This window comes from Primulina huaijiensis, chromosome 13 (genome assembly GCF_012295235.1).
Source record: "Primulina huaijiensis isolate GDHJ02 chromosome 13, ASM1229523v2, whole genome shotgun sequence".
In the NCBI taxonomy this organism is placed as follows: Eukaryota; Viridiplantae; Streptophyta; class Magnoliopsida; order Lamiales; family Gesneriaceae; genus Primulina; species Primulina huaijiensis.
The window spans coordinates 12,661,930-12,687,900 of record NC_133318.1 but is presented as its reverse complement, the minus strand read 5'-3'; the positions used below and the strand labels follow the sequence as shown (position 1 = coordinate 12,687,900).

General features: G+C 34.3%; 3 protein-coding genes across 4 annotated transcripts; 1 reads left to right on the top strand and 2 right to left on the bottom strand.

Annotated features, from left to right (window-relative positions):
* Positions 1 to 20: 20 nt before the first annotated feature.
* Positions 21 to 1,022, top strand: LOC140990882 (uncharacterized). Its single transcript, XM_073460721.1, has 4 exons — positions 21 to 173; positions 254 to 469; positions 554 to 700; positions 784 to 1,022. Exons 1-4 carry the CDS (start codon positions 168 to 170, stop codon positions 823 to 825), a joined length of 411 nt encoding a protein of 136 aa, XP_073316822.1. The 5' UTR covers positions 21 to 167; the 3' UTR covers positions 826 to 1,022.
* Positions 1,023 to 1,144: 122 nt separating this feature from the next.
* Positions 1,145 to 3,080, bottom strand: LOC140990881 (josephin-like protein). 2 transcript variants are annotated; one of them, XM_073460720.1, is made up of 3 exons: positions 2,919 to 3,080; positions 2,176 to 2,272; positions 1,145 to 1,687 (listed from the first exon to the last, which is right to left on the bottom strand). In XM_073460720.1, the coding sequence occupies exons 2-3, from the start codon at positions 2,257 to 2,259 to the stop codon at positions 1,223 to 1,225; spliced, it is 549 nt and encodes a 182-aa protein (XP_073316821.1). In that variant the 5' UTR covers positions 2,260 to 2,272; positions 2,919 to 3,080; the 3' UTR covers positions 1,145 to 1,222. The 2 variants fall into 2 exon arrangements, with proteins under 2 accessions (XP_073316821.1, XP_073316820.1); XM_073460719.1 differs by having other exon boundaries at positions 2,176 to 2,265; positions 2,919 to 3,070.
* A 4,058-nt stretch (positions 3,081 to 7,138) lies between these two features.
* On the bottom strand, positions 7,139 to 23,856 carry LOC140990876 (AUGMIN subunit 3). The gene is made up of 18 exons (XM_073460712.1): positions 23,436 to 23,856; positions 23,051 to 23,087; positions 22,431 to 22,534; positions 20,383 to 20,578; positions 19,089 to 19,155; positions 18,689 to 18,792; positions 16,031 to 16,115; positions 14,974 to 15,028; positions 13,613 to 13,744; positions 10,924 to 10,993; positions 10,666 to 10,723; positions 10,484 to 10,539; positions 9,477 to 9,629; positions 9,041 to 9,152; positions 8,818 to 8,959; positions 8,031 to 8,106; positions 7,607 to 7,702; positions 7,139 to 7,455 (listed from the first exon to the last, which is right to left on the bottom strand). The coding sequence occupies exons 1-18, from the start codon at positions 23,609 to 23,611 to the stop codon at positions 7,324 to 7,326; spliced, it is 1,851 nt and encodes a 616-aa protein (XP_073316813.1). The 5' UTR covers positions 23,612 to 23,856; the 3' UTR covers positions 7,139 to 7,323.
* Positions 23,857 to 25,971: the final 2,115 nt, after the last annotated feature.

The window sequence follows — 25,971 nt, the reverse complement described above, 5'->3', positions numbered from 1 at the left end:
TATATATATATATATATATATATATATATATATAATCCATCTACCCATCCACGGTCTACCCATGGTCGCTACAAAAGCAACTGCAAGAGCCAAGAGCTTCTGTAAGCTGTAAAAGAACCCATTCCAGAATCTTCTTCTTACGTGACAAAGACAATATCTATACCAAAATGGAGGTAAACTTGGGCTTGTTTTACAGGACTCTTTCAAAACGCATGGACTGTTGGTGATATCGTGCGTTATGTGATTTGTGCAGGAGTTTTACTTCCGGAGGAGCCATGTGCCGGCATTTGGGAGCTGGGATATCTGCAACGAGGATCTGCCATTCACCCAGTGCTTCGAGTCGACGAGGCAAGCTGAGGCTCTGCGGTTTAGCTACTCCGAGGATCGAGATTTGTATGTCGCGGGTGATTTGTACGAGAATGATGTCGTAACTCCTGCTGTCATCGTTGTACCTCGCCGACGCCGTAGGGTAATACATACATACATACAAACATATATGCGAGTTAACGAAACATGAAAAGTTAGTTCTCTGTTATGTAATATGAGATTGCAGGGAAAATCAGGCGAAGAAAAGGAGAAGAAAGAAGAGGAATGGGTGGTGTGTGATTGTGAGTGTGAAGAAGCAAAAGTAGTTGGCAAAGCTGTGGATGAAGATCTGTACAAGATTTCACCCAAACTCCTTCGTGCTCGCCACACAAGGGTACATAATTTCTTCTGGATATTCTTGGTTGGTTTTGATTGTTTACCCAACAAATTTACTTGTTTGTAATGTTTCATTCGCAGAAGAGGGGATGGAGCCTGCTATCGAGCTGCCTGCGCGTGTGATAATCTAATATGTGGGTTGTGTCTGTTTGGGCTGGCTGATGAGATATGATTGTGTTTTTGTTCATGGTGCTGTCATTTTTGTATCGAGGGGACATCGATATATAGTATAGCCTCTCTCTACTTTTGGCTCAGATAATTACATTTACTCTAGATTTTAATATCTTTAGTTTTTATCTAATATAATATAATCGTTACAAAAAAATAAATTTAGTAGTTCAAAGTTCACACCACAAGTTTCCTATATACAAGAAGATTGATTAAAATTTGAAAACAATATAATTTGCCATGTTAGCATGAAACCCGAACCAATTGCTATGTTAAGAAATTATTAGTTCTTTCACTCCAAAATCTTCATCCAAAACAGAACGTGACAATATGAAAAGGAGAGAAATTCAAGTCATTCTTGATCATTCAGGACGAGTAAGACCTCACCTCCGGTGGATATGATACTATCAATAAATCCCGTGACCTCGTCGACATTCTTGAAAGGATAGGGAGATGGAAAATCACTATCCAAGTTGTACCAAACTCCATCAATCTTTCTCGATGCAACCCAATGCCTACTTCTCCATATCCCACCATACCTTCTAACAGGTATGTTCAAAACAATCCCGAATAATTCATCACTTGTTCCATCAAGATCAATCGAAGATGCGCCAAGTCGTCGATCATGCCATATTACCTTTTTGCCCTTTTCTTCAAGAGCTGCGATCAGAACATTTATATCATAATTCCCCGTTAGCGTGTTATGATGAGGCTTGAAGATGGTAGATAAAGGATTCCACGTTGCTTTATTTGGATCATAGAGGTCAAGCTTTTCAGCAATCGCATTCAAACTTGCTCGAGTAAATGCATCTTTCTCCTGAAATTGAAGCACACCCATTTTCACATGCTAATAATTAATCACCACCACATAAAAGTTTGAACGGATAGAATTTGCCATGATTTCAACAGCCACCATCTCTAATCTGACTTTTGAGTTGAATGATATCCAGCTTCATGGATAGATGTTAAATTCATCATCCAAATCCATTGTTTATGTTTTTGAGTAAGTTTGGAAGTTGGAAGTGATTCATTTTTCAAATCCAATATATTTTTAGGCCTTCTTTGGGGGCATTGGAAATTCATTTCAAAACTTGTCATCTAATTTTCAAACCCAAATCTATCAAACTAAAAACAGCCTAGTTTCAAAACGAACTTTGCTAACAGGGCGATGCTACACATACATCGATACAGAGTGGTACACATGAATATACTGCAATTTGATGAGAAAGTTGAAGAGGCATGTAGAAGGACAAAATAGATTTAGTAAAGCAAAAAGGAGCACCAAAAATTAAAGAGCTGGAACACCTGGAATAGATTGTTGAGGGAATGTAGTAAACAAAATTGTAGTCTTTGCCTCTCATGGTATACCAAATTCCCTTCTCTCTCCATAGTCCACTTAGTTCTGCAAAAGCAAAAACAGGAAAAACGAAACAAGAATCAAATATACCATGGAAATTGAAACTTAATCACTAACCACGGGCAACAATCAAGCTAACAAAATTAGTCCCGCTCGCGGACGGACAGGTGCTCATTCGAAACCAAAAATTCAGGGGTTTTTTTTTTTTTTTTTGCACTAGTTTTTCCAAAAGTTGTATATTCAATTCACCAAAAACGAAATTCGCCAACTCTCAATTCTCATTTCTCACCCCAAGGATCAACAAGGGGAGGGTAATCCAACGAGTAAAAATAAACCTAATTTTTGTCTAAAATTCAATTTTCACCCCTTTGCGTATGAAACCCAGACAGCTCAACTGAAATATTTTCATTCTTAACATTTTCTTGCCTCTCTTTACTCTTTATTCAATCGTAATCTTTAATAATCCAAAAAAATTCAACTGAATTTTGATTATGAATTGATAATTTTCGACACAGGAACACGGGGATTACAATCTTTCTACAAACACAAACACATCCATCCAAAAAGAAAACCAGCGAAATATTCAACAATAGCCGAAAACACCACAAACAGGAAATTGAATCAACCCAACCGCAAGAAAGAAATAAAGATAACATGAAAGTAACTTTCAAAAACTGTTGTATAAAAATACCTCGACACTGTTCGGTGAATCAGTGAATGCCCACACGCCAACTTTTCACAGAGAATTTCACAGAATCGCAGCTGAGAAATCTACAGGAGAATTTAGAAAGAAAGACTGACGAGTTTGTACAAAATCCCTGTGCATGTTTTAAGCGTGCGACTAGACTTGTCAAATTGACCGCTATAAAAATTGAGCGGGTTGGGTTGATAAAATAGCCGCCCGTTTGAAGGTGGGTCAAATGGGTTGAGCCCGTTTGGGTTACGGGCCGAAATGGATCGGGCCCAAACGAGACGGGTTGGTCCGCCAAATTAGGGTATAATTTTATATTTTTTTTATTTTAAGTTTTAAGTTTTATATAAAAATTGGAATAAGTCTCATGCGCCTCCATCACTCTCTTATCTTATTTCTTTCTTATTTTTCTCCTTGGCCTCGCCTCCATCACTCACTCTGGTAAAATCTTAATCTCTGTAAATTTTATTCATGAATCTTAAAGGGAAGAAATTTCTGTAAATTTTATTCATGAATCTTAAAATAATTTTTAAGCATAACTGTTGTTTGTTGCATTTGCAAGATTACTTGCTCAAATAATAAAATTGAGGAATCAATTTCTCGATTATACAATCAAGAAAATTAGACTTGATAATGCTGGTGAATTTACTTCCCAGACTTTCAATGATTATTGTATGTCTATGGGAATCATTGTTGAGCATCCTGTTGCTCATGTACATACACAGAATGGATTGGCTGAATCATTGATTAAACGTCTGCAAATGATTGCTAGACCAATGATTATGAAAACAAAGCTCCCTATTTCTATATGGGGACATGCAATTTTACATGCCGCTGCATTAATTCGCATCAGACCAAGTGCATATCATAAATACTCCCCATTGCAGCTTGCATTTGGTAAAGAACCAGACATTTCTCATCTGAGAATTTTTGGATGTATGGTGTATGTGCCTATTGCACCACCTCAACGAAAGAAAATGGGACCTCAAAGAAAGATTGGAATTTATATTGGTTATGATAGTCCATCGATCATTCGATATCTTGAACCACAGACAGGCGACGTGTTCACAGCACGTTTTGCTGATTGTCATTTTAATGAGGAAATCTTCCCAATGTTAGGGGGAGAACAGAAACATACCGAAAAAGAAATTACATGGTATGTATCATCATTGTTACATCTGGATCCAAGAACAAAACAATGTGAAAAAGATGTACAGCAAATTGTGCACTTGCAAAGAATAGCAAATCAAATACCAGATGCATTTGCAGACACAAAAGGGGTAACTAAATCATATATACATGCTGCAAATGCCCCTGCTCGAATTGAAATTCCGAAGAAACAAATTGAAGATAGTCATGATGTCATTAAACGCCTGAAGCGTGGAAGGCCAGTTGGTTCCAAGGATAAAAATCCTCGAAAAAGAAAATTCATAGAGAAACACAATGATCACAAAATAGAGAATGATGTTCCTGAAGAAACACATAATGATCACAAAATAGAGAATGATGTTCCTGAAGAAACACATGATGATGAAAATGTTTTGTCAGAACCACAAACTGACGAGAATCATGAAATCTCTATCAATTATATTAATACTGGAAAAATATGGAACCGAAAAGATATAGAAGAAATTGATGATATATTTTCTTATAATGTGGCAATCGACATCATAAATGATAATGAAGATCATGAACCAAAATCTTTTGGTGAATGTAAAAATCGGCAGGATTGGATAAAATGGAAAGATGCCATCCAGGTTGAATTGGATTCGCTAAATAAACGTAATGTTTTTGGACCTATAGTCCTTACACCTGAAGGTGTAAAACCTGTTGGATACAAATGGGTTTTTATTCGAAAGCGAAATGAGAAAAATGAAATAGTAAGATATAAAGCTCGACTTGTTGCACAAGGTTTTTCTCAAAGGCCTGGAATTGATTATGAAGAAACGTATTCTCCTGTGATGGATGCAATTACGTTTCGGTATTTGATTAGCTTGGCAGTATCTGAAAATTTAGAAATGCGTCTTATGGATGTTGTTACAGCCTACTTATATGGATCACTTGATAGTAATATATATATGAAAATCCCTGAAGGATTTAAGATGCCTGAAGCACAAAGTTCAAAACCCAGAGAATGTTATTCTGTGAAATTACTAAGATCATTATATGGGTTGAAGCAATCCGGCAGAATGTGGTATAATAGGCTAAGTGATCACTTGATGAAAAAGGGATATGTAAATAATTCAATATGCCCTTGTGTTTTCATTAAGAAAACAACATCCGGATGCGTAATTATTGCTGTATATGTTGATGATTTAAACATCATTGGAACAAATAAGGAAATTCAAGAAGTTGTGTCATACTTGAAAGAAGAATTTGAAATGAAGGATCTTGGAAAAACCAAGTATTGTCTGGGTTTACAAATTGAACAAAAAGAATGTGGAATATTTGTTCACCAGACAAATTATACAGAAAAGATCCTTAAACGTTTTAATATGGACAAATCAAATCCTTTAAGTACTCCAATGGTTGTTAGATCATTAAACATAGAAAAGGATCCATTCCGTCCATGTGAAGATGATGAAGATATTCTTGGTCCAGAAGTACCATATCTAAGTGCTATCGGTGCCCTTATGTATCTTACAAATTGTACAAGGCCTGATATATCTTTTGCCGTAAATTTATTGGCAAGATTTAGCACATATCCAACAAAGAGACATTGGAACGGAATTAAACATATATTCCGTTATCTACGAGGAACGACAGACTTGGGACTTTTGTATTCAAAAGATGCTAATCCAAGTATAATTGGTTATGCCGATGCTGGATACTTATCTGATCCACACAAAGCACGTTCTCAAACTGGATATGTATTTACTCGTGGAGGCACTGCAATTTCTTGGCGTTCACAGAAACAAACACTTGTAACAACTTCATCAAATCATGCCGAGATTATTGCACTACATGAAGCAAGCCGTGAATGTGTGTGGTTAAAATCAATGACTCAACATATCCAAATCTCATGCGGATTATCATTCGACGAGAAGCCTGTGATACTATATGAAGATAATGCTGCATGTGTTGCTCAAATGAAAGAAGGATACATAAAAAGCGACAGAACTAAACATATTCCTCCTAAGTTCTTCGCATTCACCAAGGAGCTTGAGAAGAATAAATGTATTGATGTTCGTCACATTCAATCAAGTGAAAACTCATCAGATCTCTTCACAAAGGCACTTCCTACGACAATATTCAGAAAGCACATATATAATATTGGGATGCGCAATCTACGAAATTTGTGAAGAATTGTTCGTATCAACATGAGGGGGAGTTTACGTGACTGCACTCTTTTTCCCTTACTATGTTTTTTTCCCAATGGGTTTTTTCTAGTAAGGTTTTTAATGAGACAGTATAAAAACACGTAATGAAGACATCATCGTATCATGATCATCATTACAAGGGGGAGTGTTGAAAATTAATATTTAAAATGTGTATGTTGAATATTTGAATGTTGAAAATAAGAGTTGTAAATATTGAAAATTAGTGTGTGATGATGTAGGTAATGATGATTTTATTTTTGGATTATTTGTAAAGATTTTCTATAAATAGATCTCTCATTTGTGAAGAAAATCACAATTTAGTAGAGAGAAAAATATTATAAAGTGTGTTGTTTGGTAAATTTTGAGAGTTTGAGATTTTTACTTTTTACCATAAATTTTTTATTTTTTCACAACAGAATTCAATTTATTGATTTTTAACCTAAAATATATAGTGCTTCAAAAGTTAATTATTAGATTTTTCTTGAGTTTCCTTAGGCCTATTTAGTGAATGAAATTCAACCCATGTTTTATAACTTTTTAAAAATAAAAATGCCCACTTTTATATTTGTGTAGATATAAATAATAAAATATTTTAATAAATTGCTCGTGTTCACTTTACTGTGATGAATATTTTAAAAATTAAATAATAATCAATAATTTTCATAATGAAGATTTATACCGAGGCTTCAGAATATATTTGGACTCGTAATCATTAGATATTTTTTAAAAATAGAGCTATCTAATTTGCGTGCCAATCAATTACTTTGTTTTGCTAAAAAAAATAATTAATTAATTACTTTGTTAAAGCTATAATATTAATTTAAAATTATAGTTGAAATAAGTCATGCAGTTAATGTAATTCATAATAATGGAAGTCAAATGAGTAAAAAATGAGTTGGATGAGACAGAATATACTTTGCTCATAAATATTCATGCACAGCAATGGATGCTGCCTGTTGTGTTGGGTGTTGGAACATATCTCAATCTTGTACATGGCAATTGACTCAAAACATAAAATGCACAAAGACAAATCCTTTAAACAGACGACATACATAAAATATATAGTTGAACAAAATATGACTGGACTATGACACCTGCAAAGCCCTGACTCGTGCTGTCAGTTCCTTAACTTGATTCCTCAGCCGTTCTGGGTTGCAGAAAAAATCAACAAAGACTCGCCTTTGAAGTGCCATCTCTTGGGAATGGTGTTTAACAATCTGCATTTTTAACTTGAAAAAGTCTTATCACATCATACAAAGAGAGGCTTTTCAAATGAATGATCTGTCGTATCTGATTTACCACTTAGCTCTCAAGATTTAATCACGGAAACATAGGTTGCAACTACAAAAAATGCTAGTTGAAATATACCTCATTCTTCTTGCAATGCTCCATTGTCACATCTTCAACCGCAGTTGACAGCTTTGCATTGACCTTCGCCATTTCATCCAGTTCCTTCATTAGCGTCTAGGAAAGAAGAGGGGAGGGGAGGGGGGCGGGAGTCAACATCTCAGACTTGGAAACATGCAAGCAATTTTTATAAAACCAGACTCCATATAACATTCACATTCCACGAAAAATTATCATTCTGCAGAATAGTAATGAGGCAAAAATTCAGACATAGAGAGAGCGAAAAAAAAAAAAAAGAAAACATCAGCACATTGTACAGAACTTCATTTCCAAGAAATGTACAGATTAGTTCACAACTTACGGGTACACACTGTTGCATTATCACTGTAAAATATAAAACAATAACTCGACATTTTAGAAAGAGGAAAAACAGAAAAAAAAATACCCAGGGTGTCAGTATTGGTTGGGCAGTTGTAGATGATGCAAATAATAATTGCTGTAGACTTTGGACAAGGGTACACCTGAGATGTTATCAACAGAGAGTCATGAATAAGGTTTCGAGGGCATAAATGCTAACCAGCATATTGATCAATATTTGAATAAAAGAGGTATCAAAGACAGCATAGCATGTCAATCTAGGAGTCTTTCCCAATAATTTTAGTACATGCAGGATGCAAGACTGATTGTAGGGTTCTTACATTAATTATTCACATAAAAACAGAAAGGATAGCATAAAGCATTCATCCACTATTGAAAGGCCGCATTTCAAATAGGCAATGACATTTAGATGGTACCTAAAAATCAACAATATTAAATATCCTGACATATTTACCCATGGAGTGTCTCGATTTTAAATAATTGGGTGCCACATAACTGGAGCATTCAATTTGGAGGCCTGTAGCATATCATATATCATAGAGTGCTACACGGAAAACAACCAATATTTTTAATTTATTGGAAAAGGTAGTTAGCTCAGGATGAAGTACTCAATGCTAGGTGACAGCTGTCCAAGGATACCACAGTTAACTTCAGATGAACGACAGTTTAACCAAAAAAGCCTAACTACCAGTAGCTGTTTTGGCAGAAAGGCTGTGAGTGTCGTCAAGGTCAAACATTATGATACTGGCAAGAGATTAATGACTGTTGATTTAATATAAAAATGATACGTAATGGATTCTACAAACGGTCATTGAAAGATTGAATACGTGAAAAGAAATAAAAAAAAAACTTACAATTCGTTAATACATCTGTTTCTGTCCTCAGGAAGAGTATAATCCAAGTCAGATTGCAAAGTCATTAGGTCAGATTGAAGGTTAGATAATTGATGAACAAGGCCCGGTGCAGACACATATGTTGATAAACCAACTTGAGCATCTGAAATCATGAATTTACATGACTCATCTTGTTTTAGGATTTTAACCAAAATAAAGTAATATGTTCCTCAAAAAACTATACTTGAATAGATGCTCAAAAGATCTCTAACACCATGGAGAAAAGTATCTCGATCATCCACTGCTCCTTGTTCAGGTACGTCAGACGCAGCTTCAGCTAATGCTATGCAACGGCCCTATTATGATGAAGATTACACATAACTTCAAAAAACAATGTATTAGAGTATGTAAACAATAAGACGGTAATTGAGACGGCAATTGTTTTCTATCACTTTTTTGGGGGATATGGTTTTTGGAGATTTCCATATTGGTTTGTCATGAAATTATGAGATAGTGATTACATGATATATTTTTGAAAATTTATGCTATGAAATGATATTACTGATTATTATTTAAAAATTAAAATTGGTCCAACTGTTTCAAATACTTCGTTGTGTGATGATTGTAGTTTGTAACTGGTCCCCAAAAATACTTTAATAGGTGTATTCCGTTATCCATACCACTCGACCTTTTCCCACTGACAGGTATCCTTGAAGCTCTAGTTCAATAACTTTGAGTAAGGAATAGGCTCCAAGCATAATCTTCTTTTCCAACTGACATGCTATTTTTAAAAATTGATGCCTTGACAGTTGATTAATCAAATGACTAATGAACTGCAAAAGAACAAGAAAAAATAAGTAAATCAAGACATAAGTTTTTAATTAATTAATATTGCAAGCATTAAGGAATCAACCCTCCATATCCATATGAAAAGATGACTTTTATCTTTAATTTACACATTTTTCCGAATGATCTAATGTGAAGGAGATAACAGCAGAACAAAAGGCATTTCTCACCACACTATGTACAATGACCATCATATTAACTTTTAGAGAGGCCATAACCAATCACATCAAATGACCATCATATTAACTTTTAGAGAGGCCATAACCAATCGCATCAATATTCAATAGAAAGTATGTTTTGGCTGAAAAGAATTGTCCTTATACAAAAGCTACTAAATACATTTCATTTTGGTAAAGGCACTAGAGAAACTGACCAGAAGGTTCATATCAATTCCACTTCATTTTTTTCATCTCAGATTGAAAGCAGAAGGAAAAAATGGTGCAGCTCAATTTTGAGATCAAGTTATGCTAATACTCAATGCTTTTTACAAGTTTTACAGGTTAGATTACACTGGAATGGGACCATCAAATGGCATACAATTATAATTAGTAGCATGCAAGAATCAAACATACGTACTTTCCTGGTAGGACACCACAAGCATCATAGTAAATTCATTTCATGGTATTAATTTCGTGCACTGCCAAAAATCACCACGAGCTAAATATTCAAGAATGGTCAAACTAATCATATTGTTAAAACAACCATCTTAACAGACAATTATCTCCCAAACAACACATCTAGCCAGTTGAACAAGGAACAGCAACCTAGAAATCAAGGTGCAGTTACACGACTTCTCTGTGCGTACAAAACATGAAAATTATCACAATGGTGCAAAGCATACCGTTTTTTGCCGATTGATATAAAATTCTTGGCGCATAACTTTCAAATCGTAATCCCCTAAATCGTTAGTGATAAAGAGATACTGTCATTGACAACATTTTAAAACAGTTGATCAAAGAAATAAATTAATAGACGCCACTTACAAATGCTTCAAGCTAATTGATTTAAGAGAATGATCAATACCTTGCAATATGTATGTGTCTTGTAACTGAGCTAGCTCCCAGCAAAGATCAGGAATAGTCTGGAAAGCAGAGTTTCAGTTAGAAACCAAGGATTATTTGAGACAGAATGCACTTAAAGTAAATTTTGGGCCAACTACATAATCTAACTTTCATTTTTTCAATTATTAGAAAGTGATATCCCAACAACAATTGCAACTAAAGTACAACAAGAAGATAACATGTAGTAGGGCGTTAACTGCGACTTGTTGCAGATACAAACCTCAGATAATAGCTTCTCTTCTCTGCGATATAAAGTAGAAAGTTCTCCAGCCAGTTCAGCATGTTTTCTCCTACTCAATCAAAAAAAGGATCAAGAGTAAAAAACAACAAAAGGTAAAACAAGACAAAGTAGCTGAGTATAGTCAATACTGAATTGATTGCAACCTCATGCCGTGATTTACCATCCTCTCTAGTTTTAACAAGCAAGAACAGTTTTTAGATCAATGCAATTCTAAACACATTAAACAAAATTACTTTACCAGATTATAGGAAAATAAGAAACTTCGTAGCCCAGTACAATTTGGAATAACAATGTTATAGATCATATTTTTAGATGATGAACCTTTACTTCTCCACCACTTAAGTGCCATCATAAACCTAAAACTATATCCCAGATCTACACACAGGTATACGAACATCTAGAGCACCCATTCTCTATATCCACCCAACAGATGAAGTCAAAATGAAACACCGTAGACAGATAATATGAGCAGATGAAAATACTAGTAACTTCCAAATTAGCCAAACAATGGGCATTGCGAAGGGCAAAGACTCTTCAGTTGAGAGGTAATGAATGGTCCATCACTACTAAAGCATAGTTCTCCTAAAACGTGATGTTCCTTCTTCTTGGTTTTTCATTTTACAATATAATTGCAAAGCTTTATATTCGAAAATATGTACTTTGGAAGTGTGCAGGTTTTGGGAGCACCTAAATTCTCTACAAGCTTCAGTGTTCCATTGTAATTACTGAATGCAATCCAAATATTTTAAAGCACCATTCTTACTGTTTTTAATTATAATTTTTTGGGATCCCACACACAAGCAAGCATGAACAACAAACTGGTTCCATAAAAACTACAGTGTCAAGGTAGAACTTGACTCCGATTTAAGAAACCATGTAATTCTTAAATAGAAAAATTATCCAGCAGCTTCCATCAATTAATTATTTCTGTAACATAAATTGACCAGAAATATATAACAATGTTACAATAATGTAACTGTAAACTGAACTAATATTGACAATAAAATAGTGTAGCATCTATGCTCCCCGACATAAAAATTTGCATGACGAGCGATCAAGAAATGGGCAGTCAAGAAACATAATAACTGGAACTTCCAAGTGCTGAGAAGTGGGGCGTTAAATAATAGGCTAGTAGTCGGCGGCTCGACATTCTACAATAAGTCGGCAGATCACCCATTGCGAGATGTTGAGACAAAAGGGCACAAAGGCAAGAATAACCTCAACAAGGCAAACATTACACATCAAGCATTTAGATGTCTGCAAATCGAGATACAGGCAACTCTCAAAAGTTTGAAGCTATAGATAATCTGAACTCTGAAGTCCAAAGTTGAAGGAGGGGGACTCAATCGTGAAGTATGTTTGAGGAGGCAGTATGAACTAACAAGTGAGCCTGGACTGAGCAGGTAGAAGCCCAGCAAGCATACCACGAGCAATTGGTCAGCTCAACATGATCACAATGGTAATTCAAACCGCACAAGAAGTCGGAAATTTCCAGGTCGGAAGCATGCAATTAGGATTGAGCAGACCAAAGTCTCAACTCGTGAGAGCTGTCCATGCTCTGGAGACAGCCCAAAGTTTGTACAGTTGATCGAGAGCTAAAAAGCTATAAAGACGGCCCCGAGATGAGAATTTGAAGGGAACAACAAAATAAACAATAGAGACAAGATTAATAGTAAAGATGATGTCACTGTAAACCAACATACTGATATTAAATGCCATACACCCTGTTTCAGTTGCACTCAGCTTATTTTAAGCAATTATATTTTAGTAACGATATTTGTACAGGTTGAGTTCACAACTCATCTTTTTCCCTCAAATATGCATGAATTTCCAATCACCTTTGGGGAGAGCAAAGTTAGGAGTTGGTCACGAGGATTTCATCCAGCTACTAGACAGTAGAATCTTAACATATTATCTGTGGTCATTGGTCAAAGTATGATCGGGGAAAAAATCATTTATTACAATAATATTAACTCGGACCATGTAGCCTTCACATTATTCAGATATATGAAATGTGTTCGGAAACAAATTATAAACCATTAGGATCTGACACCCTCTCCCACCGGCTCTCTCCTTCTCTACCTTACTAGATAAATTTCATTCACATTCCACAATAATATTAACTCGGACCATGTAGCCTTCACATTATTCAGATATATGAAATGTGTTCGGAAACAAATTATAAACCATTAGGATCTGACACCCTCTCCCACCGGCTCTCTCCTTCTCTACCTTACTAGATAAATTTCATTCACATTCCACAATAATATTAACTCGGACCATGTAGCCTTCACATTATTCAGATATATGAAATGTGTTCGGAAACAAATTATAAACCATTAGGATCTGACACCCTCTCCCACCGGCTCTCTCCTTCTCTACCTTACTAGATAAATTTCATTCACATTCCAATTACCCTACCGGCAGATGACACCTAAAGTTCCACCAATAATGTCGATATTTTCATGTTCTAATTGCTAAGTTGGATTGAAAGAACTGGTTGCATAATGGCTAAGACCACTTTTAATTTCAATGAGAAACACAACATAATAAAATAAGAGGATGGGCACAATAATTTCTAATTGAAAAAAAAAAAGAATAACAAATATTTTTTGGAAAGCAATGATGAATGCGGACACAGCATGAAAAAACTCTGCATTAGTACTACCGAAGAGAATAAAGGTCGAGGTGGATATGAGCATCATCTGATGTCACTTGAGCTTTAAGCGTCGTGAGAATGGCTTGCTGCTTGGCATTCCCAACTTGAGCTTCTACCCATTGCCTTTCACTTGTTCCAAATCTATAACAAGAACTGACACATAAGTAACTGGGAGATACATGCTCAAACTAATAAAACATGACAACCGATCTCTTGACAAAGCATGGAAGATTTATATCTCAATAAAATGGTTTATCGCATTATAACATAACAATCCAGGTCAACCTCAACAAATGCAATAAAAATGACACAATCGAGGTAAGAGAAGTGGAGCATAGGGTATGATTTAGGCTCTATTCATTTGGATTTTCAAGTGCAGAATTCTATACTCGAAAGTTCTAAATCTACATGGAAAAGCCCAACGGCCTTTTGTTTTCATTCTCCATTGAAATCAAATTTCTATGCTCAAGCACCACAACATTTCCAAACCCAAAATTCATCCAGCATCTATTTTCAAATACTCGACAATTTTTGAAATAATTTAGTATGTTTAAATCTATAATAATTAAGTTTCAACTGTAGTTAAGTTAAATAAGATTAATTGTCTTCCCCTTTCACCAATAAAGTATTCCAAAGAGTTTTATATTTTTTGCATAATTTGAATTGCTGTTGGAACGTAAATTTCAAAACATATATAAAAGCGATGTTAATGAATATATGAAGAACATCAAAGAGTATAATGAATACTACACATGATTTTGTTTCGAGTTATTTAACTGAAATATGAACGAGCTAATGACTATATATCATATCAGAAGCTACTCAAGTTTAAAATTAAGTGGATTTATTACGTATGTTTATTAATATTGGACAACTGTAACTCTAAGAAGGCATTGGTGTTGTAGTTTAATAATTTAAAATGTATATGGGAATTAAAACTGTCCTAAAAACAAATGTAATCTGAAGGTTAGCTTTTAAAAAATAATTAAACACGTTCATAAAACATCTTAAACGTTTTACAACACATTTTTAAAAAATGTTGAATTGAATGTAGAAACAACCTTGCCAAAACAACATTTTAACTTTTAAATTCAAATATCATACCTCAATTATAATTTATTAAAACAAATCTACACACGTGATGCATTTTTTCAAAGCTTAGGATAGTTGATATTAACTAAAAGATACTGAAACAGTTGAAGGACATTGGGTAAACTACTGCTTTTATAATCACTGCCAAGATAGCTTACAATTCAACTATCCAATAATGACTAAGATGAATTTTTGTTGTGTTTCAAACTTATCAAGTCAGCAGATACAAATCAAAATAAAAGTCAAACATCTGGCTGTTCGAAAATAAAGGCACATACATGGATCGAAGTCGCTGCAATTCAGAAAGGCGTTGATGCTGTGTATTTTCCAAATCTGTTCCATGAGTAGAAGAAGAGAAATGAAAAGGAAACAGAACAGTAAAATTAATTTATTAATCATAAAAAAAATTGGGATGTTTTGGCATATGTACCAATATCTACTATGCATCACTGTCACTAAGCATTGAGAAATTAAACATATGAACGGACTGCTTCGTATGAACTTGAAGAATACAGATTAAAACTTATCAGTTTTTGTAACACAACAGAGAATCAGTCATATAGGAAGTCACAATGTAGCCATCATTGTTTTATTATTGGAACTATGAGTTTCTCATCAAAGTCAAGATTCTGAACAAATTGCAAATCTAAAGGACAAAAATCCCCAAGTCAAGTCCAAAGAACGTTTGGGAACTGCCGATAATGTGTGGATGATAAGGATTTTTGTTTTCTGTAGAAAAGAGTAAGATCTTTCATACCCTCACAAAATATATAGCAAATTCAGGGCATTATACAGAGATTGATATGATTCAGATCCCGATGAATATCAATGAGGAGCTGCACAATCAAAGTGGAGGGCAGTAATTTCTAAAGAAATGAAATCCCTTTAAGTAATGATACTTGGGATATTGTTATTTACCAAAATGGAAGAATTTGGTGGATATTTAATGAGTGTTCAAAGTGAAAGAGGGAGCTGATGGTAGTCGAACATAACAAGGCAAGTGCCTGAAGTTTTATGCAGACAAACGGAATATACTATGAGAAAACCTTTGCCTCTCCGACCTTCAAATCCCATCCATGTTTTATTAATTCTTCCTGAAAATCCGTGGCAAATCTCGAATGGAAGTTACATCTGTCTTTCTCAATTTTTCATTTGGGGAAAAGAAACAAATTTAGTTCAAAGTGACCAATTCCAAAGATCAGGAGCAATATTTTAAAGCACGGAAAGGTAAGAAAAGAAGATAGAAACACACACAAACATGTTCAACATACAAATGCAGCCATCAAAATCTATCCCTTGGGAAAGCATGTGTGATTGTGTGGGAGAAAGAGGTACCCCGTACTAAGACTTTTGAAGTCTCATTGAGATTCATCCATGAACATTTAGATTTTCCCTCCTTAGCCACTAATCTGTAAGGGCCCTAGAAACACGATGTGATTACCAAACAAAAAAATGTTAAATTAAATATCTTTAGACATCACATTCATATACAAATGGATCACCCTCAATCATTTTAAACAAACAGTTCTGACATGTTTTATGCTCTCGAAGGTATGGTGCACAATACCTAGAAATTTATTATTACACAATAAACAGAAGAAAGTGCAATTAAGGAACTTAAACACTCAAATAAATGAAAAATAGCACCTCTACAAGACAGATATAATCTAAATTTTTATCAGAATTGTAAAGATGATATACGTTCATATTACAATTTAGAAGTCGACAACGAAACCGTAAACAAAGAGAAAGATATGATATCCTGGCTGTCTTGCCAACAGAGTTACAATATCCTACAACATACCCAATACCAGAGCTCACTCATCTACACCAAACAAAGAACCATATACACGTATGTGTAAGAATCAGCTGAATCCTTGTGAACATTGACTCCTTCGTATATATTTTAATAAAAGATGGAACTAAACTAAATTGTATTTAAGATTCATTTGCTTGAACTGGCATTGATAAGAGAGATTCAGTATAGCTAGCATTACAGTCTCTCAGCACGGAGTAGGAAAGAATCCGTACAAGAGTAGACTACTTTTCTTGAATACATAAGAGAGTTTGAAAGAATCCATAAAAGACCAGATTGCTTTTCATGAATATACATAAGAGACTTAAGAGAGTAAGAAAGAATCCATAAAAGATGAGACTCCTTTTCATGAATTAAGAGATCGGTTTGGGCCTCACATGTACCTCATCTTTTATTTTCTTGATAACACATGCACATAAATGAACCCAACAGGTCCAAAATCTTAATAAGACTTTTGGAGCTACATTTGGCTTTAAAAATCAGGACTTCACATTTCTTCTTACTGTATTATTGTTGATTGATTAGTATGATTACCACATTACACTTAACAGAATGCAAAAATTTCAGTATTGCTTGTTTTTTATTCTGGGAAACAATTATTCATCCCCCAAAATAAAAACAAACACTATAATCCATTTTCATACTCTCTCAACCAAAACATATTTTACATCCTTTTCGCATCTGCTAACATAATCAATACTTTCAACTTAACTTTTCACCACTTTCCTAAAAAACTCTACTATATTACTATTCTGATATTATTACAACCCAAAATATAATAATTCAAAATTTGTATATACTTAAATCCGATAATTTCTTACATCATTTGACATCTATATTAACAATTTTACTCCCCAAAACAACATCAAATATATGTTTTATTTATTCAAAATATTTACTGAAACTCCAAAAACAAAACCAAGCAAGCCCTTTGTAATTCCTAACATTTACAGTAACTTTTTCAGTTTCACGGACAAAGAGTTCCCAATTCAGTTAGAATCACAGCACCACAATTAAACACCCTCTTCTCAAGAACATATCTGGAAGGTAACCAATGTTCACTGACAACTGCTGTCCAGCTCAAGGTTATGCAGTAAACTTCTGAGACTTGGATATAACTGTAGATCATGTACAAGGATGCTTCTGGATTGAAATGATGAGATAATCGCTATAATGAAATCAATTCGTACATTTATAAACTAGTGATCAGATTTGAGTTTACTTTTCTTTTGAGTTGATAATAATTGATTTAAGTTTAAATTTAGCATTTTATCTCCAATGCATCTCTTACACAGTGCAAGGTTCTTTTAGTCCAACTCCAACTTATTGTGTAAATATATAGATATGGCACTTTTATCATCTTTAATTTAAAATCATTGACAATAAAATAATGAAATAAGATGTTATATGGGAGAAATAAGGTCACAGAAAGGCAAACATGAAAGTCGAGATTAATTGAAAATCGAAAAATCAAGTTCTTGCTAATGTTTGCATGACCGTGTGAGTCCAGAATGATTGGACATGGAAACATGATAATCTGCTAAGGTTTCATGCAAACATCGGTAACTAACGAAGGCACACACAAAGTTCTCACAAGCACATTAGGTCGGCATAGAGTTCTCTATTGGACATATTAAGAATATGGAGAATTGACACCTCAAAAACATGTTTAGCTGCGAGCTAATGATCAAACATTCAGCCAAACAATGCTCTTGCAAGAAAAGAACGAACAAACAAAACAGATGACCGAAAAAACAACTCTCCATACATGTTTGCTAATGAAGAATGGGGCAAACATCATTTGCTCATTAATATACGGGCTATTGCGCGGTTTAAAAGATTTAAGATATGCAATTATCATCAGTTATGGTATAGTGGCAATTGCTTAGTTATGCACATGCTATCAAAGTGAAGGTTCTCAGTCTGGTTTCTATGTATTGCACATAGTTGTTAGGACTGGAATTGTAGAACAATTACGATTATAATTCTTTTGTGACTATTATGGCACAACAATCAAAACATTGACAATACGATCTACAAGATTCGACTTACACCATTATCATTAGTTACAAAATTTGGAAAAGTGGCATGAACCTAGCTTTAGACTAGTCATTTTACAAGCACAAATGTTTGAACCAATGAGATGATTATTGCTTTAAAGAAGTGTGTAACCATACCGTGTCCAGTTGCTTGGTGAACCATTGATTTAACTGTTCCATGCAAGAGGAATCCACAACCAAGTACGGATGAAAATCAGTGTAAGTCAAGTAGATTCCATTTTCTGAATGCAGAGAATATCAGGTAACTGATAAATAAATTAAAATCATTATTAAATATCACATAAGCCTACATTCAAACCATGCTAGCCATTTCCTATTTTCCCAATGTTACACTCCAAAATTCACGTTAGTTTTCATACTTCTTAATAAGATTTAACTCATTATCTTACCAATTAAAACCTAATTTTTAAGATCTTTTTATCGTCGTCGTTTTACTTCACTAATAAATATATGACTATAAAATTAATCTCACAATTATTTTATTAGCATATCTTAGGGGAAGGAGGAAACACAATACCATCTCCTGAATGATAGTGAGCCAACTCTTGAGCAGTAGAAGCCATCCGTCCTAAGACTGCATTCATCTAATCAAATTCATAATCAGGATAGGTGAAAATGTAAACAAATAACGAAAAGATAACTTTACAATTATTTCTATCTGGAAACATTAATATGTATTGCAAATGACTAATTCTTAACCCCTCTTGATTTATAAGTCAGCACGTGCTTGGAAATAATAGATAAAACCAATGCATTGCCGGGTGTGTATGCTGTGGAAATGAACTTGGTCGAGCTAACACAAAGCAACAAAAGTTGGTGTAATTCTGTGAACATCATCTAGATTCAAAGTAAAATAAATTCATGATACTTTTGCAAAAGAGGATCAATATTGGATCCACCTTTCCAAACTGACTGACACTTGGATAAATGGTTTAGCTCCATTCAAAACACTCTCGAATCAAGAAATCCTAGATTGAGCCTAAATTGAGAAAACAGATTTACTTTTTTAAGTTCAATCAAAGCATGAATTCAAGCTCAAGCACAAAACTGAAATATATATATATATCACTATTCGGCTCATTTGTTCGCTACACTAGTTGAGTTTCAGCATATCATTTAAGCTAGAAACATAGTCCTCAATTCCACAGGAGGCGTCGGATGTAAAGGCCAGATCTGACTTGTTTGAGACTAAGAAACTACCCCCCTTACATCTCTCAAATTAAATATGCAAATACTCATTGAAATTAACAAGTCAAAGTTCAAAATCCACCAACACTCGAACGAACGTTTGGAAGGAGGATGGCCTGTGAGGTTTTGATATATTAACTAGCAAATAAAATGTTCCATAAATGGACTCTGGACCCAATTGTCAAGCTATAAGGGCTGCCAAGGACATTTAAAAAGGACATTTGACAGGTCAACCATGAGAAGGAACAAACACGAGGACTTGTTTTCAAGTCGGCAGGGAGATTTGTTGAAAGAATTTTATATATTTTATCTTCTTATCTGCTTCATTCCAACACAGAAGTAAGATCTCATCGTACTACACTTATTTTCATATATGCTCGAGTTAACCCAGGGAAAAATATAAACCACAGAACAACCTACCAAGCTACTCGATCACGTTTTTTAATTAAACTCTTTTTATGTCATATATCATATGTAGATAACAACTAGGTATTAAAAAATTAAAGTCACAGACCCCACATATGCACAAATATCGATTTTTGCTTAACTTCTGGCAAAGTAAAGAATTAAAAAATAATCGTTCACATTTTAAATTACAGAATTGAAGCGGGCATTTAGCATACCTCCAAATTCCTTGCTGAAAGGCTATCATCTATGGTAGTCAGTTGTCCATTGGCAGTGGAGGTTGCAGAAACTCGTGCTCTTCGACCATGAATTAGTGCTGAAGCCTGCTCAGTGAGCATATCATTTTGAAATTGCAGATGATGTAGCTGTTTCTGTAACTCTGAGGCTTCAGATTTTGCTGCTAATGTAGCATCACTGGGCATAAATACAGCAACCGTTGACTTCACAAAGTAGCAAAATGCACCATAATCAATTTAAAGCTTAGATTCTATCCAATCATAGCAACCAATTGTCTTCCTTTTATTTCTGTGTATAAACAGTGAGATAAACCTAAAGTAAACCGAATTAAGGAAAAGAAAAGAATTAATTATTTACAAAATAAAGTAAAGGGCCTTACAATCACTCCCTTGTACCGATTTACTCTTCCTCTTACACAATTTTTTCTTCATCCTACTGGCTATCATTCTCCCGGTAATTTTGACAAATCTTTAAACTTTGAAAGCAACTGGTTCAGATGTCAAAGTATAGTAGTATACATTCTCTAATACAGTAAAAACATTACTAGAGGGTTGCAATAACATCAAAGTAAACATTGCTAGAGGGTTGCAATGACGTCAAAGTATGCATTACATGACACAGTTCGAGATAATTCAGAATGATCTGCTCAGAATCAATCTATAGAATCATGAAACTTGCTTACACACTACATGTAAGTTTTAAGTTTCTTAACTTTAATACAATAATTTGAAAATTCAAGCAGGGATTAGTGGTATAACCTTAATTAAGGGGTATACAAAATTCTAAAGACTCCTCTAGAAAATCACTGACATTCATTGAGGACAAGTCAATACCTAAGTGAATGAAATAGAAGCTATGACCCATACTAATAAAATCAACCTCCATTCAAACAAAAGAATTATATTAACACAGCAATTTGGTAAACTTCCATAAGAATATGCAGTCATAAGTTTCAGAAGTTGCAGAAGCACCTACAACATAATCATCCTTTATTATGAGTAACAAGCAAGGAATATACACGAGAATACCACCCACTAACTTAGTTATAAGTTCAAGTTAGTATCAAAACTTGAAAATGCTAGAGTTAAAAATGCAAGCAGGATTGGTCCCGTTTCACTCTTTTGTTTGAAATATATGAATCAAGATTGAGTTGGACCATAATTTCTTTTATTTAACAACCAAGCACAGAAATTCCTCTTTTTTAGTGCTTATTTAGTGTAAAAATCTCACTTTAATCCTTTGTTCCTTAACCCAATCGGCACACATCAATTACACCCAATGAAATTTAATTCTAACCCCATTCTCATCTTCATAATTTAATTAAATCCTACTACTCCACAATCATAATGGTACATTTTATGGTATGCTTGTGAAACATTCAAAAATAAGCTTAATAATTAGAGATTTACGACTCACACACTTTGAATGGATGTCATGTATCCCTAGAATTGGTGACTCGACCAGATCTCTAGAAAATCATATGCATTGTTAGAAAGTGTTTCTAAGGAATACACATGCAATTCATCCAACTGGGAATAGATGCATAGCTTTTGAGGTTGTATAGAGTTTCAATAAAACAATACTTTATATTTAATGGTGTGCACATAAAATTATCGTGTACTCCAAGCTAGATCTGGCCACTAGGTTTATCGCTACATATCTTACATCTTTATGGCACATTGATGGATTTTTAGGTATACTGGAACAAGATTCTAAATGTATTTAGTCAAATGAGTTTAATCAAGTGACAGTTAACCAACGTTTAAGAAGCAAAAAAAGGAAGAACAAAAAAATTGCTTCCTAAAACTGCAAAGATTGTGATTCTACTACTACAAAGACAGTACAAGTGAGCCTAAGAGATCATGCAAAACAGCAATTACACGGCACTCTTACAGAGGCACTAACTTCCAGTTGATGATTTAATTACCAAAGAAACACAATATGATTCAGAGCTAAACATATTAATGGAAATTGTGGTATAGGAAAATTAAATTTACAGATAATCTGGAATGGTGAAATTAACAATTACCGAATTTCTTTCAATCCCTCTTCAGTTCCAAAAACTGCCTCCTGGTTGTCTCTCCTTGCTGAAAATGCTGAAATGCTGTCATAAGCTAAGTCTAAATCTTCTCCCTGATGATATAAAAGCATACATTTGCTGAAAATAGTCCATGAAAAATAACAAACATATACGAGCATGCGACCATTTTGGGCAATCCAATATTCATCAACAAATAGAAGAAGCAAAGGATGGCAATAGTGAAAAAGGCACAAATACAACCAAGATAACCACCTAAAAAAATAGAAGCAACAGGGTCAATTATTAATCCTAACGTCTGATCCCACCTGACTTAAGCTAAATGTGAACTCAGAAAACTTGATCTGAGTCAGGATCTGTAAAAAATCAGTCCTTAAGACAGATGGAATAATCCTGGTAGCTACATTCTCCTAACTCCTCACAAATGCTAAAAGTGTGGACTATGGAGCAGCACATTTGGCAAAATGTGAAATATTTCAATGGGTGTCATTTAGACAGCTCATTTAACTAGTGCAAAATTTATGTCATCAAAGTATGATGCTTTAATCTGACTTATCGGTTCAAAGTTAGAAGATTTGGAATCAACCAATTCGCAAAATTCATGATAATACCTCTAAAAGCTTCCCTTCCTGCAGAAACTGCTCGTACCTGGACGTAAAGGTGGGATAATCATTGACCACTAAATTAAAAATACAGCAAGAAAAAAGTTTTACAAAACAATTTAACATTAACAGCAAAGCATGGTTGAAACATGTAACCAAACAAAAAGAGACCACAAACTTCAAAAGGTTGGCAACTCTTTAATATGAGTTCCCACACAAAAACGATCAAATGTCACACAAGCCACCCAAAAATTCCTAACCAGAGAACACATCTTAGTTTAGACCTTAGGAACTCAGCAATAAAGTGCCGCCTTTACTTCAACCAAATAAAGTGAAAGCATCACTTCAAGAGCAGTATAACAGATCTAGGATAGAAAGGGGGCGGGAGAGTTACTGAGAAAGCTCGGAAGGGGAGAGGACGTTGGATGGGCGAAGGCTAGAGCACAGCCACTCGAGTACGGGTCGAACGTCGTCGTATTGGAAAGGCCATTCAAAGCTATCGGAGTCCAATAAATGGTGTCCTTCGTATCCCAACTCTCCAAACAACTCGCACAGCCGCGCGCCACCCATCTTTTGGGCGTGTAATTACCAGTTGCTTGAGCAGATCCGAACGTGATCCGGAACGGTTCAGACAAATTGTGCTCGTTCTTCGCGAATTTATTACTCCGTTCCGCCGAAATCAGAGATTGGTGAATGGAACTTTTGCAGCCGGCCAGGTATCGTAGATTTCAAAAACTAATCTCCCATTTGTCAGAGAGGGAAATACAAGGTTGTGTTTGGTTCCGTTCAGAACTGCGGCTTCAATGGATCAAATTTCTTTAGTGGAAAAAAAAAAAACAATTACAAACAATGTCAAAAACTTGTGTGAGACGGTCTCACATGAGACCCACTCACAAATAATTTATAAGATGTGAAAATAAACTGTTTGATTTTTTTAAAAAATTAGATAAAAAACATAAGTGTTAATATTTTATTGAATAAATTATTAACTATAACTTTTTAAATCAACATTTTATTTACACACATTTACAAAAAATATTAAATATTTTTCCTCCAAAAAGAACATAAATTTTTCTAAATATAAATATAAAATAGATTTATTTTTTAAAATATTAAATTATAAAGCTATTTATATAACTATTTACATCAACTCATAATATTATTTTCTTTTTTTTGATAATTTTGACATTAAAAAGATTTTATAATATAAAATACATTAACATCTTTAAGTTTTTTAAAAAAAGTTCATTTTATAATATCAAACACATTAACATCTTTGAGTTCTTTAAAATAAGTTCATCCAAAAATTTAAACGGTTTAGTTTTAAAATAAGATATCACAACTTATAAGCTCATAAAATAATTTATAAGATGTTTTAAATAAGTTTAGCCAAATACCCAAAAAAAAATAATTTGGTGAAGCTTGTGAAGTAATTTGTACTGTGGTATTTTTGAAGAATCTGGGGACAGACAAATTATGTTCAAATGGAATTGGAAATGATAATTCTTTCTTGAATTAAAGGTTCATTTTTGTCTTCATGACATCATATGAAGGGCAAATGATGGCTCTTAATAAGACGATAGATAGTGCAATAAAAAAAAACTTAAGATAGATAGATTTAATTTATACATTTAATTTGATCACAGAAAGATAGAAAGCTTTTATAAAGAACGTAATCTGCCATCTCAAGTAGAATAAAAAAATCGAAATTTCTTCACAAGTGGTGTTCAAATTTGAAAAACTTTGCATTCAACAAGCTGCAAGTGAATTTGAGCTGGCCATTGATTTTGATGTTATGGTGATTCTATTATATATAGACATCACAAGTGTTCACTTAATCATACTATAATCCCTAGCTACACTATTGGTGTGTCATGAGTGAGGTTAATTTGTTGTGTTGCCATTTCTATGATTTAATTATATTGACAAATTTAAAGAGTTAATATTAACAATATTATTCCGATTCTGGCAATATCATAATTTTAAAGCATGTCAAAACGTAATAAAACTTACGTCCAGTTGTAGTCTACGTCAATAGGAACACAGTACCTAAGTCGGATTCAAAATCGGACGGACGGATCTTCCGCAAACTTCAAATTTCTATAAGAAAAGGCGTAAGGATTTTCACGATATTCTCTGAAACTCTTCTCGTTTCTGTATGAGAAATGAAGAAATCAAGTTTGTGAGAATATATATCTCATGCATGGTGAGGGGCAAGTGGCTTCATTTTCGCTCAACACGTCTCGCGCATATGCGCGACCCTCCTCGGCGCATATGCGCGAGACATTATGTCTCGGCGCGTGCCTTCCCGTCAGCTCGCGCATATGCGCGCTGTAAAGGCCTAGAAATTCGTATTTGAAAATTTGCGGGAAAATTAAAAATTTTCTTTTAAACTAAATAAAATATCCAGTTCATAAAATAAAACTGTTGAATAACGTATCATGTTTAAAAATAGCAGCGGAAGAAATTAATGTTGTAAAAATAACTGTAAAAATTTTATCCAACGGTAGATAAAAAATGTTTGAGCGATAACAATAATAAATGCTGAAAAGTGAGGTCCTCGGGTCCCACTACTGTCGACTCGAGCTGGCTCACTGATCCCCGCCCTCGGTCCCGGCATCATCAGTACCTACAATAATCAAGTCTAGTGAGTCTAACGACTCAGCATGCATATATCGTAAATAACAATTAAATAATCAATAAAGTCGCATGCAAGTGAAAAAATTTCCTGTAATGAGGTGTAACGTAAAATATCCTTTCAATGGTAATTATAGTACGTGCATAACTGAACTGAAAATATCATAGTGAAAATGTTTGCTCCTTGGAGCCCTGTAATGAAATAACTTGTAATAATTTTCTGGTGAGATTATGGTCTACGCAAGTGGTCCCTGAACTGAACTGAACTGAACTGACCGGTAACTGGCGACCGG

Bases quoted from the DNA above. Each gene is read 5' to 3' on its own strand.
- LOC140990882 (XM_073460721.1), top strand. The intron at 470-553 runs GTAATACATACA...ATGAGATTGCAG, and splicing joins TACCTCGCCGACGCCGTAGG to GGAAAATCAGGCGAAGAAAA. The intron at 701-783 runs GTACATAATTTC...TTTCATTCGCAG, and splicing joins TTCGTGCTCGCCACACAAGG to AAGAGGGGATGGAGCCTGCT.
- LOC140990881 (XM_073460720.1), bottom strand. From the start codon at position 2,259: ATGGAGAGAGAAGGGAATTTGGTATACCATGAGAGGCAAAGACTACAA. The intron at 1,688-2,175 runs GTGTTCCAGCTC...CTTCAATTTCAG, and splicing joins CCCTCAACAATCTATTCCAG to GAGAAAGATGCATTTACTCG.
- LOC140990876 (XM_073460712.1), bottom strand. From the start codon at position 23,611: ATGGGTGGCGCGCGGCTGTGCGAGTTGTTTGGAGAGTTGGGATACGAA. The intron at 15,029-16,030 runs GTACCTCTTTCT...CTCATGGAACAG, and splicing joins TTCAAAAGTCTTAGTACGGG to ATTTGGAAAATACACAGCAT. The intron at 7,456-7,606 runs GTATATTTCAAC...TTAAAAATGCAG, and splicing joins AGCATTGCAAGAAGAATGAG to ATTGTTAAACACCATTCCCA.